We start from the raw sequence: 15,484 nt of genomic DNA, 5'->3' as shown, positions 1-15,484 counted from the left end.
ATATGTGTTTGGAGACCAAATTTTACATTTTTTAAAATTTTTTTACTATTTTTTTAGATATTTAGAAAATCACTTGATCTGAAAATTATGGACCATCCAAAAACAGTGATTTTCAATAAATCTAAAAAAATAGTAAAAAAATTTCAAAAAATGTAAAATTTGGTCTCCAAACACATATTAATATGGAGAACAAGATGAACGGTTCGGATCGACTGTTAGGATTTGAAAACTCAAATATAGAGCCGTAGCACGGTGTCAAATCGTAATATGCATAGTACCATAGACTCACTCCGATTCTTTTGCTAAGAAAATAATCAATTAATTAGTCTTCTTCCAGTTGACCCGTCTCCGGATCTGTCATAGAAGTGAGCTAATCGTATCCTTGCTATTCGATAGGAAACCCTAAACCTACTTCTCTCATTTCACTGCCCTCATTTTTGAAAATTTCACAACAGATTTCATCCCAAATTAGAAATTATAACCAGAGATTTAGGATCTCAGCAATCGATACTCACAAATCACATAACAGAACTATACGTTCTCAATTTAGAAATGACTGACGGAGATCCAAGTCGATATAGTGATAAGAACACCAGAATGGTGGTAATTGTGACGTAAATTGAGATGAGGTCTCGCTGAACTGCTGAAGTATGTGCATGTGACGTCAATTGAGATGAGGTCTAACTTTTATATGAATTGTTTTGCACAAAATTAGGCCTGCACAACAAGTACTGGTTATATGAAGTTAACACTTGTGCCCTTGAATCTACAATCTATAATAAGAAAGTGAAAAAGATCACATGCACATACCTCCGTACCTTCTTCCAATGTTTGATCTTTATCCCAGCCTACTTGAATAGCTACCCAGGAACTAATAATTGTATCCTTTCGCAATCGGTATTTGCGGTTTGTTGTAGAACTGTATCCTTTGCAAATGATATTTGGGATTTGCTGTACTAAAAACTCTGTTCTCTGCATGCTACATGTGACAAATTGTAGAATGCAAGTATTTTCATTCATGTTTCATTGGCACTGCATAATTTGGAAGTTGACTTAAATGAACTGTTTTAGACCAACCCATCCCGCAATCTAAGTCTGCGGATTGTTTATATTTTGCCTTTGGGTTTAGTACTTGCTAATATGAGCTCGGTAATCTGTTCAAAGTCCACAAGAGTGCTTTGCTTGTTTAATAAAGCAATTAAGTAAATAGTATGTCATGTTTGTAGCAGTTTGTGACTTGTTTATTATATATTGGATAATTTACTGTTCAAAAGTGTGAGTTAACTTTGATGGTGCAACTTAATGAGACCTAAGTGAAAGTTTGTGGTTTTAACTATCTTCTCTGTTTGCTCCTCAATCGAGATTGTAAATTGAATCAATGGCCAAATATTGTTACCATCCCTGGTATTTTCTTCTCCTAAATTGATGAATGATTGATCTGTCCCTGTTTAAGTTACTGATGTTTTTATTCTCTTATGACTATTTGTTCAGATATAAGAAAATGAGAACCTTTCATGAGTGACTACAGGAAGAATTGGTTCGCTTCAATTTTGCATGAGTGGTCTAGGAAAAGGTACAAATACAACTCAAAATTGGTTATAATTTAACTAATAGATTGGTGCATTTCTTCCCTAAACAAGCTTCCTCGAAAAGTTACTTTTATGCTAATATATGTCAACAATGAATTTGATGTTACATAGGAAGGAAAAATATTAAATCCCATTTCTTCGTATATTCTACCTTTCTGATAATTTTTCTGAATTCATATTAGGGTTTGCCAATAAGATGGATGAGGTCATTGAAGATCGTCATGGCCTAGGCAATTGTAGGATACTTTCTCTCAATAGCTTCAAAATTTTAGCTCTATTTTCTTTCAGGTATGCTATTTTTTTAACACAATCAACGGAACAAAGGAAAATTATGTTTAAACCATTAGCTCTATTATCAAAATTATCATGAAATTTCATGTATATCTAAGCAGGTCCTAAGATAGTACAAAGAAAATCTAGCATGCCCATTCCTCTAATTATTTAAAAGATGCCTAAATGCCCTAAATTATTTCTGCTTGCTTGCTTTCTTTAGGAAATCAAGAGAGAAAGAGGGGTTTACTGTTGGTAGGTCCTTTGAAGGAATTAGTAGAATAGGCATACAAGTGTCATTCTGGATATCCCAAAGATTATATTCTTATTATTACTTATTTTGCAGTTGTATATATTTTTAATGCTTTAGGGGGTGTGCGTTATTTTTTCTCTCTTGCAAATAAAAGATTACACTTTTCCCCCCTTTGTAGGCTGAGAAAATAAAAACTCTGAGAAAAGAAGCCGTGAAGAATATAACTGAGGCTGTAGATGAGGCCACAAGAACTGTCGCCTGGATGATGCTGACTGCCTTTAAGGATCTCCTTGAAATCAGAGGAGAGGATGACAGCAGGGCAACAACAGCAACAGCAGTGACAACAACAGCAGAAACAGTGACAACAACAGCAGAAACAGCAGCAACAACAGCAGAAACAGCAGCGAGGTACAGGGACAGTGCAGCGACAAAATGTAAGAGGTAGAAAGTCAGCTGCAAGTACCAGGGCTACTAATGTAGGTAGAAGACTGAGAGGCGGATAAATTGTTCGAATCTTCATATCTGTGAGAAAAGGTAGTGTTTTTCAGTATTTTTGATGTAATGTTTGGAAACATTCTTGTGGTTTGGGATTTAATTGTTGGTTGCAGACTGTGATCAGTTTATGTACATGTAGCAGTTTGTGCATTTATTCCATTTGGATTTAGTATGCATCCTTCTTTTGTTAATTGTTTTTTAAGAATATACCATGTAATTTTTACAATTTTTTTTATCTGATTATTATAGATGAAGTTTTATGTTAAATGGGGATTTTATTTTTTGGATTTTGTCAAAACGTAGCATGTGGTAGATTGTTGCTTGTTCAGTTTGAACTTGTGAGGAAACATGAACATCTTCAACCAATCAGAATTGAAATATTTATTGCCGTCTTTCATATTTTATATGAAGGCCAATATAACTAAATTAAAAATTTTATTGTCGAGTACACATTTTGTACAATATCATGTACAGTTTTGTCCTAATATAACTAAATTGTATCTTATGTACAATGTAACTTCTATACACTCATTTATTCAAAACTTTTACGCAACTTCTGCCGAAGCAATGTGAGGCTCCTTGCTAGTTATGTCCATTTCTTCATTACTTGCTAGATATTTCAAAGTTTGAGTTGATATGTGGAAGGATCCATACTGTTTAGATTTTATTTTCAGCACGACTCTTAAAGTACAATAATACTGACCCCGTGCATTATGAGATATCTCAGGACAATTCGTATCCTCTGCATTAACTCAAAAATAAATTTTTTTTTGAGTTAATGTATCTCGATCGTTCAATCAACTTTAAGATTCATACAAATTAAATCTGTAATAATATTAAAAACCTATTTTAAGTTATAGATGGAGCCAGATAAACTTCATTTATAATAACATGGTCGAAATGCATTAACTCAAAATATGTTTTTTTGAGTTAATGCAGAAGATGGGGACTCGATACGGACTGCGCGTTTTCTGCATGATTCTACCTAGGGGTGTCAATGGGTACGGTACGGGTCGGGTGAAGACATTTTCATACCCATACTCATTAAAATTGACCTTACCCATACCCTATCCATACTCATTAAAAATTGATCTTATCACACATTACCCTTACCCGTTAATATTATCGGGTAACAAAACGGTAATGGGTGAATAACGGATAATACTAGTATAATAATTAGTTTTATTATATTTTACAAATTAAACATCAAAAACTCATTCATTTTAACACATATATAATTGCATTTCTAATAAAAAATAAAATAAATGTGCAATAAATTCCAACTAAATTATTTTTTATAAAGAATAAAAATTCAAAAACACAAATATACATTTAAATGGGTTAGAAATTGAATTAAAAATACATTTAAGTGGGTTGGAAATTGAATTGAATATATATTTGGATTTTATAATTACCCTATAGGGTAACAGGTACGAAATAGTCATTACCCATACCCTTACCCATTTATTTAACGAAAAAAAATTCTTACCCATACCCAATAAGCTAACGAAAAAAAAACCTTACCCATACCTGTCTTATCGAATACGATACGGGTCGGATAAACGGCTAAAAAAGTACCATTGACACCCCTAATTCTACCATGAGCATCCAGTGTGCCTCTATGAAATAAGAGCGAAAGTACATTTTGTATATTTGACCCGTTTCAATGCCCATTTGACTCATTACATAATTATTTGCATAGTTCAAGATTATGAAAAATTGAAGCAGGAAAAAAAAAAAACACATCGGTAGCTAGGGGTGTCAATGGCACCCTTTTATCTGTTTACCCGACTCGTACCGTATTCGATGAGATGAGTATGGATAAGATTTTTTTTTTCGTAAACTTATCAGGTACGGGTACGGGTAAAGATTTTTTTCCGTTATCAAAATGGTAAGGATACGGATAAAGCCTATTTCGTACCCGTTATCTGATCGGATAATTATATAAAAAAAATTATACATATTATATATCTTAATGAACATTGAATTATTATCCATCTCTAATAGTCCAACTGACAACTACTCTTGATCTTGGAAAATAAAATTTATTAAATTTTCTAACTTGAATAATTTACCATATATGTAACTGTGTTAAACATAATTCACTATTAATGCACTTGAACCATTGATCATCTTGCTTTGTTTGCATGCTTGATTTTTTTTATTAAAGAAAAAAGATATTTGTATTTTTGAATTTGTGTTTTGATAAAAAAATAATTTAATTGGAATTAATTTTCATATTATTAATGTGATTATATATGCAACAAATAAATATGTCTTAGTATTTTATTTAATAAATAATAAAAATAATTATTATACAAGTATTAACCGTTATTTACCCGCTACTGTTTTGTTATCCGACAACTACAATGGGTAAGGGTAAGGTATGGATAAGACAATTTGTAACGGGTAAGAGTAGAATATGAGTAAGGATAATTTATGACCTGTACGAGTATGAAAATGCTTCCACCCAACTCTTACCGTAGCCGTTGACACCCCTATTGGTAGCACGAAATTTTATCGGACACTTACAACCAAATAGACGGGCTCCTTCCCAGCCTCGAGCTTCCTCAAATTTAAAGGGATATAGATAATGGAAGCAGTTAACAGTCCCCCAACTCCAGTCCCCTAAAAATCCCCGGATATTTTCAACTAATTCTGTAAACATCAATACTAAATCCTGTAAACTAATTCAACAAATCCTGTAAACATAAAAACGCGTGAAAGCTGTTAAAAACGCGTGAAAGCTGTTGAAAACGCGTGACAGCTGTTGGGACCACCTTCTGTGAACATACACATAATATCATGTAAACATACACATATTATCCTGTAAATATACACATATTATCCTATAAACATACACATATAATTATGTAAACGTATATATTGTACTTGAAATTATAACAGTTGAAATTATGACAGTTGTAGCAGTTAAAAACGCGTCAGAACTAAGCTAAAAAGGGAAAGCTTTTATACACAGGAATTTTTAGGGGACTGTAGCCCGGGGACATTGATAATTATCAAATTAATTTGGAGCTCTTCCTATTTGAGCTGTCATGGGTGTTTAAATGGGCAAAGTTTTAATAAAGTAGTTTTGACTTTATGCACCACACATACTTTAGAATTTAAATAGCGTTGCATATAAATATATGATTTATATGTTGTATAAAATTATGAGAGAATTAACTATAACAGAATTTAGTTAAAACAAAATTCTATTATTAGTTAGATGATTAGTTATAGCTGAGTTTGTTTAGCCTTGCTGTTAGCTGTTAGCTTTTAGTTAGACTAATGATTGTTAGATGACAGTTAGAGATTAGTCAAAGATCAATAGGCTAAATATAGCCGTGTAATACCACTCTGTAAAATTACAATCAATGAAATAAGAAAAAGATTCAAAAGCATTTCTTCTATCTTCCTCTATATTCTGTCTTTATTTTCAAAAATCAAAACTGTTTTGTTAGAATCTTTACTCTTTAAATGGCATGATAGTTGCCTAAACATGCGACCAATTATGTGTGCAATCAAGAATTTCAAATGTGATTATTTACATTATAGTAATTCGTTTTGATTTATTTAAATAAATATTAGAGGTCAAATCACTCAAGTATTTAATATATACAAGATATTTTCTATCTAGATTTCAAAACTGCAATCTCTCTGACTAAATGGTTCTCTTCTCGGATTAAACAAAATATATATTGTTAAATGCAAGTCCGTTCCAATTGGCTTTCTTATTTTTTTTTTTACAATACCAGATGTCAAAGTGTAACACGCGTAACTGACAAATATTCCTCTGAGAAGACTTATTAAAATAAAAGAAGAATTAATACGTTTCGTCTTCCAAGTTCTAATCCAGGCAAGGCAAATTTTTTATTCCTCAACTCTATGGGCCAGGTTTTAAAACCAGCTATCTTTGTGCAAAAGATAAATATCTATACTAAACATGGAAGAGAATGATTATACTAAGTATATTCTTAACAGTAATAAGTTTGCCATATTGAAACCGTAGGCTGAGGGGTTCTAGAACTCATCATAAACAATTTAAGAAAGATTTGGTCAAAGAAATACTTCGGAAATAATGTTAACGTACTATCTCCAATTGTACTTGCAGTAAGTACCGATTTCTAAAAGAACTGATATATCAGAAACGATTTAGAATTTTCTTATCTCGTTTTTTTTTTTTTTCACTTGACACTTTTTTCTTATTTATTTATTACATATTAACAGTTTTTTCATGCAATATATATATATACACGCAAAGACAAATCTTCGACTTTGATATCATTTTAGTCAATATGTTGATAAAATGAGTAAATTACGTATATATTAACATAAATAGTCCTTCAAAATATTACTTATTTACCACTTTAGTCCTTAAAATTATAAAAATATCAATTTGATTTTTGAAGTTTTCATTTTTGGACCAAATTGATCCTATACTTTTGACATCCATTATAAAAATTATTATTTTCATCAATATTAGCATTATTTTTTAGCATTAAATTATAACAAATGTTAAAAGCAGTCATACAAACAATATAAATAACATGCAACTCATATAATTAATTATCTTATTTATTTATGAATTTGGATATATATAATTAAAATCGATACTAGCATGCAATATGTGCATGGATCTTTATGTGAAAAAACAGAATAAAAAAACAATATTTGCATACATCGCTTGATAATTATTACTAGGACATGAATGTTAATTAATGTGTCGGTCTTCGTCTAATCTTTGTATCATGGCAATGTTATGACTAATTAAACACAAATAGAAATTTTTAAGGGCCAAACTATTTTTTTTTTAACTTTTAAGGACTAAACGATAAAGCAGTACTTTAAGAATCATTTCTGCAATTTACTATTTCAAAAACTCAAAGAATTTCAAAATGGGAGAGTAAATGGTCATTTGGTTTTATATTGCTGGTTAAATTGATGTTTTTTTGAACATTAATCAGAATGTTAACTCATTTACAAACATGGCAAATGCAATTCAGATTTTTTTTTTTTTTAAATACTGACAGTGGCTGTCAGTGCAGATTTGTTTATTTGAAGGGACAATTTCGAATAGTTATGTTTCATTTAATGCTCATTTTCAAGATATTACTTCTAGAGTGAGTCTATGGTACTATGCATATCACGGGTTGTTATCGTGCTATGGCTCTATATTTGAGTTTTCAAATCCTAACGGTCGATCCGAACCGTTCATCTTGTTCTCCATATTAATATGTGTTTGGAGACCAAATTTTACATTTTTTGAAATTTTTTAACTATTTGTTTAGATATTTAGAAAATCACTTGATCTGAAAATTCTGGACCATCCAAAAACAGTGATTTTCAATAAATCTAAAAAAATAGTAACAAAACTTCAAAAAATGTAAAATTTGGTCTCCAAACACATATTAATATGGAGAACAAGATGAACGGTTCGGATCGACCGTTAGGATTTGAAAACTCGAATATAGAGCCGTAGCACAGTGCCAAATCGTAATATGCATAATACCATAGACTCACTCTTACTTCTACAACAACAAGTATATATATATATATATAACTTTCTATGGAAAACGGTATTATTTCTTGGTGAAAATATTATCCAGATAAGTGAAATTGAATTGGAGACAAACAACATTAACAAATTAATTAAATCGGGTAATATATAATGAAATACATGTGCTACTGGCCTACTGCTACGGCTACTTCAAAGTTCAAACGCATCTCCTCTTCACCTTGACCACGCCTCCTAAAATTCCAGCTTCATACTATATTCGATGTTAGGTAATGGAAACAATCTCTATCATTTTATATCTTTCCTTGTCTCTCAACTAAGTAACGCGTACTACTTTAAACTCTATATAAGCTCATTGCTTCATCCCTACACTCACAAACCAAATTAGAAAGTTAAAAGAATAAAACCAAGTAGTGTATTAATTAAAGAAAGTAGAAGTCATGAAGAAACCCCAACTTCTATTGTTAGTTTCTTTTCTTGCAGTCCTTTACTCTGGTGCAACAGCGCTAAACGAAACCTACTATGATAGCATCTGCCCCAATCTTGAGAGCCTTGTTCAAGGCGCTGTCAGAGGGATGATGTCAACCACGAACATAGCTGCCGCTGCAACCTTACGCCTCTTTTTCCATGATTGTTTTGTTCAGGTAGTTTTTTCTGACACAATTAAGATATATTATAATATGCATACAATACTAATACATATATATTAATCAAACTATATATGAACTATGCTAGAATAGAAAGAATCATTATGTTTTATTTCTCAGATTGTGTTTTTACAAGATTGTCTCATCCTTATTTATAGAGAATTACAATCCTTCATAGTTAATTTCTATTAATTCTAACCTGGATTACAATAGCTAACCGTAGTTACTAATCTAACAAACTCCTTAACAAACAATTATTTCTAACTAACTATCAGCTTTGATCTCTTGGCTGATTATCGGTTCCAGTAGAGTCTGAACCGTAGGTGTTCATTTGATTCATATTGCAAAATTTCCATATTCATGTAGTAAAATAAAATTCCCTCCAAACTGGATGATTATTGATTTGTCCTAATAAAAATAATTATTACATAACATAGCATGTCTTTTTTTAATATGATATAGGGCTGTGATGCTTCGATCCTAATCCAAAACGCAAACGGAGATGATGAACAACACAACTTTGAGAACCAATTCCTCAGAGCTGATGGATACAATACGATAATGGCAGCAAAGGCTGCAGTTGATGCAGATCCACAGTGCACCAACAAGGTCTCCTGTTCTGATATAATAGCTCTTGCTGCTAGAGATGCTGTTTTTCTGGTAATTAATAATTTCTCTAATTGTTCTATATGGCAATAGGCCAATAGCAAGAATGAATATGTATGTAGTGAGGCTTTGTTTTTGTATATATGTATGACAGAGCGGTGGCCCGACATGGAAAGTGGAGCTCGGGAGGTATGACGGGAAGATTTCAACTACAAGCAGCGTCAATTTGCCTGGAGCATCTGAAAATTTCGATCAACTCATGAGCAGGTTTTCTGTCTATAACCTAACCCCAACAGATCTGGTTGCACTTTCAGGTTAATATATTTTATTTCTGTGTACTCCCCAATTACTAGGAAAATATCTATATATCCATTTTTCAAGTTCCATGCCAATGTTAACTAAACTTGCTTGTTGCTAGGCGCCCATACACTCGGTGCCACCAGCTGCTTCCATGTCAACAGCCGTCTGTATCCAACACCCGACTCATACTTGGATCCAGGGTTTGCAATCCAACTACAAGGCCAATGCCCTGCAACGCTAAACGTGAATTCTTTCGTCTTCTTTGATAATAGTGTTATCACTTTTGACAATGATTATTTCAAGATGCTGCAACTGAAGAAGGGGGTCCTCTTCTCGGACGAGGTTTTGTATGTAGACACGAGGTCAGCAAGCATAGTCGACCAATTTGCAACCGATCAGAATGCATTCTTCACTGCATTTGTTGATTCCATGTTGAAGCTTGGTAGAATTGGTGTGAAAACTGCTGTCGATGGTGAGATTCGCAAGGATTGCCGTTTCACAAACTGAGCATGCATGTTGATCTAATTAAGATTTGTTAATTGTTTGTCTGTTTTGTTGGGTACACAGTTTCAGCTGATTCAAAGTTCAATAATATGTAATATATATAGTTGTTTTATTTTATTATGTTCATCGTAACAAAATTATAAAATTGATCGTTTCAGTTCCTTCTAGCTTCCTCCCCAAAGTTACATGCTTAATAAAGTATTAGTATCGTGCCGTGCATTGCAACGGTGACATATTATAAGATTGAATAGATTATGAAGAGATTTTTTTATTTGACATTCACACAAAAAAAAGAAAATTTCAACAATAAATAACAATAAAAGAAACAATAACAAATGAAAAAAAAATATCAGATATAACATGATTTTTTTTTAATGTATCATTACGATTTAATATCTAATTTTCTCCACAAACAAAACAAGTCATTAAATGATGTAGAGGAGAAATGATATGTAAAAAAAAAAAATTGGAAAAGATATAATTAAATGATTCAAATAAGAATTTTCTCTACATATATATATTCCGGATGAAAATTATTTTAACAATGAAAATTTCTCTACATATCATTTCTCTACACGAAAGTTCAAGATATTCTTCATATTTTCTCTTCAGATCAGAAATATATAATTGTTTCATCAGCACAAATTCTGTTATTCATCTATTCACAAAGATACAATAGCTCTAAACAAAATTTTGAAATATATGATTGTTTTCATTTTCACTGATGAAACTATAGAGGAAGAAGAGAAATGAAACAAGAAAATGAAGAAATAAGGGAATAATTTAATTGCAAGAATTGAAAATAGTTGTAAGGAGAAATAAGGAAACGGATCGCTAGGGATTTATTCAATTTTAATGTGATAAACCATGTAGCAGTCTGTGTGGCAAGTATGTTTTAACTAAATTTAGACTTCTACACATAAAATAGATGTATTTAATCAAAACAAGACATATTATGTGATTGAAGGGTTGATATTCAATTTGAAAATTTATCTTTCAATCTCAGCCGTTGGCAGATCATGACAACTACGTGCATTAATATAAGAATGAAGATGAAGATATTTTAATTTCTGTTACATTGCGTTCCAAAGAATAAAATTAAGTACATTTTGAGTTCTTACGCGGAAAACAGCTTGAAGATAAACTTTTTTATAATAAAAAGTAGCAGTGTACGTAGTCATGGTTTGGAAACTCGGCCGAATCCGATTTGAATTTCACCTAAGTCTCGCGTCCATGCGATTTTTCATCAAAATTTGGTTGAACATTGTTTGACTTGGCTGAGTTATCCGATTTTCAGGTCAAGTCAAGATCGAGTTAGACCGAATCAGACCAAGTCCTTCGATTATTTTTACTTTTTTTCTGACAGTTTTTGATCTAAAAAAATTATGCAACCACAATTTGAACTAAAAAAAAATTATCACAAACCTTGTCAACATAATTATGTACTAAATTTATGCTGCCAATGTAATCTTATTTTTTATGCATAAATTATAGCTACCGATTTTTTTATTTATATCAAAAAAAATATATAAATTTAAAAAACTAACCAAACCTCTCGTTAATTTCAAAAACTATCCAAACCGGAAAAAAAAATTTCCGGTTTCAACACCAATTTTCGGTAAATGGATATTAAAACCTGAATAATTTTTTTTGGTTTTAGGATTTTTTTTTCCGAAATTTTTTTTTTCGGATTTTTTTTTTTCATTTTTCAGTTTTTATAATTTATTTATTTTTGTATTGAAGTATTACAAATATTTAATATATTTTTTTAAAAATAGATGGAATACTATATAATTTGATTTATTCGAAAGACTGCTACAAATAATCCGGATCAACATTTTTTATGCCGGATTTTTTACGGCCGTAAGAAAAATTAATATAATATAATATAATATATGTAGAGATGGGCTACGGTGAGTTGTGAAGTAAAACGCGTTTCTACTTCACGTTGTATTTTTATTTTGAAAGTCCAAACGATCGATCCGAACCGTTAGATGTTTAATCCATATTGAAATGTACTTGGAGACCAAATTTTACATTTTATGGAATTTTTTTACTATTTATTAAGCATTTTTGAAAATTGCTGTTTTGCTGTGAACAGTAAAATTTTCTGGACCATCAGATCAGCGACTTTCAAAATTGCTTAATAAATAGTAAAAAAATTCCAAAAAATGTAAAATTTGGTCTCCAAGCACATTTCAATATGGAGAACAAGATGAACGGTTTGGATCGACATTTTGAACTTTAAAATAACAAAATATGAGCATGAAATAAAATAGTCGCTTTACTTCGCAACTCACCGTAGCCCATCTCATATATGTATATGTAATATAATATAATATAATATATGTATATGTATATGTACATATAATATAATATATATGTTAAAATGTGCTTGCATATCAAATTTTATTTTTTTTTTGAATTTTTTTACTATTTATTAAGTATTTAACAAAATTGCTATATTTAGACCATTGAATTTTTGTACCCATCTTAATAAATAGTAAAAAATTTAGAAAAATGTAAAATTTGATCTGCAAGCACATTTTAAAATATCCATCATGTTGAACGGTTTGGATTGACTGTTTGGACTTTGAAAACTTTAAAAATACCGATCGTTGAATGCCTACCGTTGAACGAAAACTTAAAACTGAATTTTTGAGGCACTAAACGAGGGTTCACTAAACGAGGGTTCCAATGCGTCATTATTTTATACCTCATCATACCTCATATTTTATATCTTCATTTTCTTCATATTCAAAGTCTAAATTGTCGATCCGAACCGTTCAACATGATATCCATACTAAAATATGGTTAGGGATGAAATTTTATAATTTTTGAAAAAAATTTACTATTTTTTAAGATGGGTAGAAAATCACTGTTTTTTGAACGGTTCAAAAACAGTGATTTTGTACCTATCTTAAAAAATAGCAAAAAAATTCCAAAAAATATAAAATTTCATCTCCATGCATATTTTAGTATAAATATTTTGTTGAACGGTTCGGATCGACAATTTGGACTTTGAAAACGAAAATATAAAATATGAGGTATGATGAGGTATGAAAAAAATGAGGTATCAGAATTTCAAAAAAACGTCGTTTAGTGCCTCAAAAATTCAGTTTAAGTTTTCGTTCAACGGTAGGCATTCAACGATCGGTATTTTTAAATTATTTTTAAATCCGGCATGAAAAATGTTGATCCGGATTTTTTGTAGTAGTCTTTCGAATAAATCAAATTATATAGCATTTCATCTATTTTAAAAAAATATATATTAAATATTTGTAATACTTCAATACAAAAAATAAATAAATTATAAAAAAATGAAAAAAAAATCCGAAAAAAAAATTGCCTAAAATAAAATTTTCCTAAAAAAAAAAATCCTAAAACCGGAAAAAATTATTCCGGTTTTAATATCCATTTACCGGAAAATTTTTTCCGGAAATTAGTGTTGAAACCGGAAAAAAAATTTCTAGTTTGGGTAGTTTTCGAAATTAACGAGAGGTTTGGTTAGTTTTTTAAATTTATATTTTTTTTATATAAATAAAAAAATCGGTTATAGCTAGCTTGCATTAAAGATGTGTTCTATTGGTAATGCTTATATTATATTATATAATTAGTGGATTATTTGAGTATAATTTTTTGTCTGCACAGTTTTCTTACAAATTATTTTTTTGATCAAACTTTTTTATATCTTGGTTACAAAACAAGTTTCTGCCAAACTAATCCAAGTTTCCAATTCAATTTTTCGGAGGAATAAGAGAGCTCGACCAAGATGGGAGATCTTTACCTCTGCTGGCTGTTGGGCGATTTGGAGACAACGGAATTCAAAATTTTTTGAGGATGAAGGCTTGACGGCCAATGTCGTAATCAAATGGATTATTAGAGAAGCAACGTTATGGAAAATACATTGCAGAGCAAACACAGGCTCAACATGGGAGCGCAGCTCAGTGTTTGATTTTTAGTTTTTTCCTATTTTCACCAGTTTGTTTTAGTTTTGGTAGAGAGGGGTTACAGAGGCATTTAATGACTGGTGTTGCTTTTTCTGCTTTTCTTTTGTTGGTTGGTGACTCTGTAACACTTAGGCTCTGTTCGGCAGCTGTTTTAATTTTTACTGTTTATGTGAGAAAACAAAAATCTTAGTCCGATTGAATTTTTATTTTTCCATGTGAACAGTAAAATTCAGTTAAAAATTTTCCCAATCAATTTCTATTTCCATTTCTTTGAGCCCGCCGAACAGCCTTAATGCTTCTTTTTGATTTAATAGAATTACCCTGGCACTGGCAGCCTCTGCCCGATTTTGACTATAAAAAAAAGTCCACGTGTAAACATATATATTAACAATGAGGAGGGTTCAAATGCCTCTATTTTTTTGTGCCTCCATCTTTCTCCATCATTTTCAAAGTTCAAACAGTCGATCCGAACCGCTTAACCTAACCTCCATACTAAAATATGTTTGGAGACCAAATTTTATATTTTTAGGAATTTTTTTACTATTTTTTTAGATAGGTACAAAAATACTGTTTTTAGATGGTTCAGATTTACTGATTTTGTACCTATCTAAAAAAATAGTAAAAAAATTCCTAAAAATATAAAATTTGGTCTCCAAAAATATTTTAGTATGGAGGTTAGATTGAGCGGTTCGGATCGACTGTTTGAACTTTGAAAATGATGGAGAGAGATGGAGGCATGATGGAGGCACAAAAACATGGAGGCATTTGAACCCTCCTCATTAACAATATAATCAATTAGAATCATGGTGTGTGCAAATCTGGGTCATCTGGTGACTGAAACTCGGCATATGTTAGTCAAAAATTAGCTCTTGCTAGTCTGTTTTTATTTTTTTCTCTACTATATCTTTATTTTTAAAAAATTTAATAACTCAAAATTTAAAACTTAAAAATCAAAATAAAACCATTAAATGTGATCTATGTTATTTTCTCTATGTGCTCATAAAAAATTATCATATTTCGATTTTATTTAAAAGTGAATAAATACGTTGAAAAATCAACGTTTAAAAATTATCCACATTAGTGTGTTTTTTACAAGTTCTTGATAACAATCAAAACAAAATTGAAATGTTATAATTTTTACACGTGCATAGATAAAGTGGTATAGATCATATCCAACGATTTTATTTTAAGTTTTAAATTTTGAGTTATTAATGTTTTCAAAAATAAAAACAAAGTAGAGACATAAAAAATAGAGACATTTGAACCTCCTATTAATATACATAGGAGGTGATATATACGCTGATAGGAATTCACATGATCCCCTCACGTTACCTAACTGAGTACAATTGAAA

General features: G+C 30.8%; 1 protein-coding gene and 2 long non-coding RNA genes across 3 annotated transcripts in view; 2 read left to right on the top strand and 1 right to left on the bottom strand.

Annotated features, from left to right (window-relative positions):
* LOC144573178 (uncharacterized) overlaps nt 1-15,484 on the bottom strand; it is a 79,274-nt gene that overhangs the window by 19,064 nt on the left and 44,726 nt on the right. The gene's annotated exons all lie outside the window — the stretch shown is intronic.
* On the top strand, nt 1,072-2,384 carry LOC144573369 (uncharacterized). Its single transcript, XR_013517945.1, has 3 exons — nt 1,072-1,573; nt 1,772-2,232; nt 2,291-2,384. It is a non-coding gene; the product is annotated as an uncharacterized LOC144573369 (long non-coding RNA).
* On the top strand, nt 8,517-10,297 carry LOC144573381 (peroxidase 45-like). Its single transcript, XM_078323160.1, has 4 exons — nt 8,517-8,769; nt 9,235-9,432; nt 9,533-9,692; nt 9,797-10,297. Exons 1-4 carry the CDS (start codon nt 8,566-8,568, stop codon nt 10,183-10,185), a joined length of 951 nt encoding a protein of 316 aa, XP_078179286.1. The 5' UTR covers nt 8,517-8,565; the 3' UTR covers nt 10,186-10,297.

The sequence above is a fragment of the Carex rostrata genome, chromosome 21 (assembly GCF_964058835.1).
Source record: "Carex rostrata chromosome 21, lpCarRost1.2, whole genome shotgun sequence".
NCBI lineage: Eukaryota > Viridiplantae > Streptophyta > Magnoliopsida > Poales > Cyperaceae > Carex > Carex rostrata.
The sequence above is the reverse complement of the archived record's forward strand: the minus strand, read 5'-3'. Positions and strand labels throughout refer to the sequence as shown.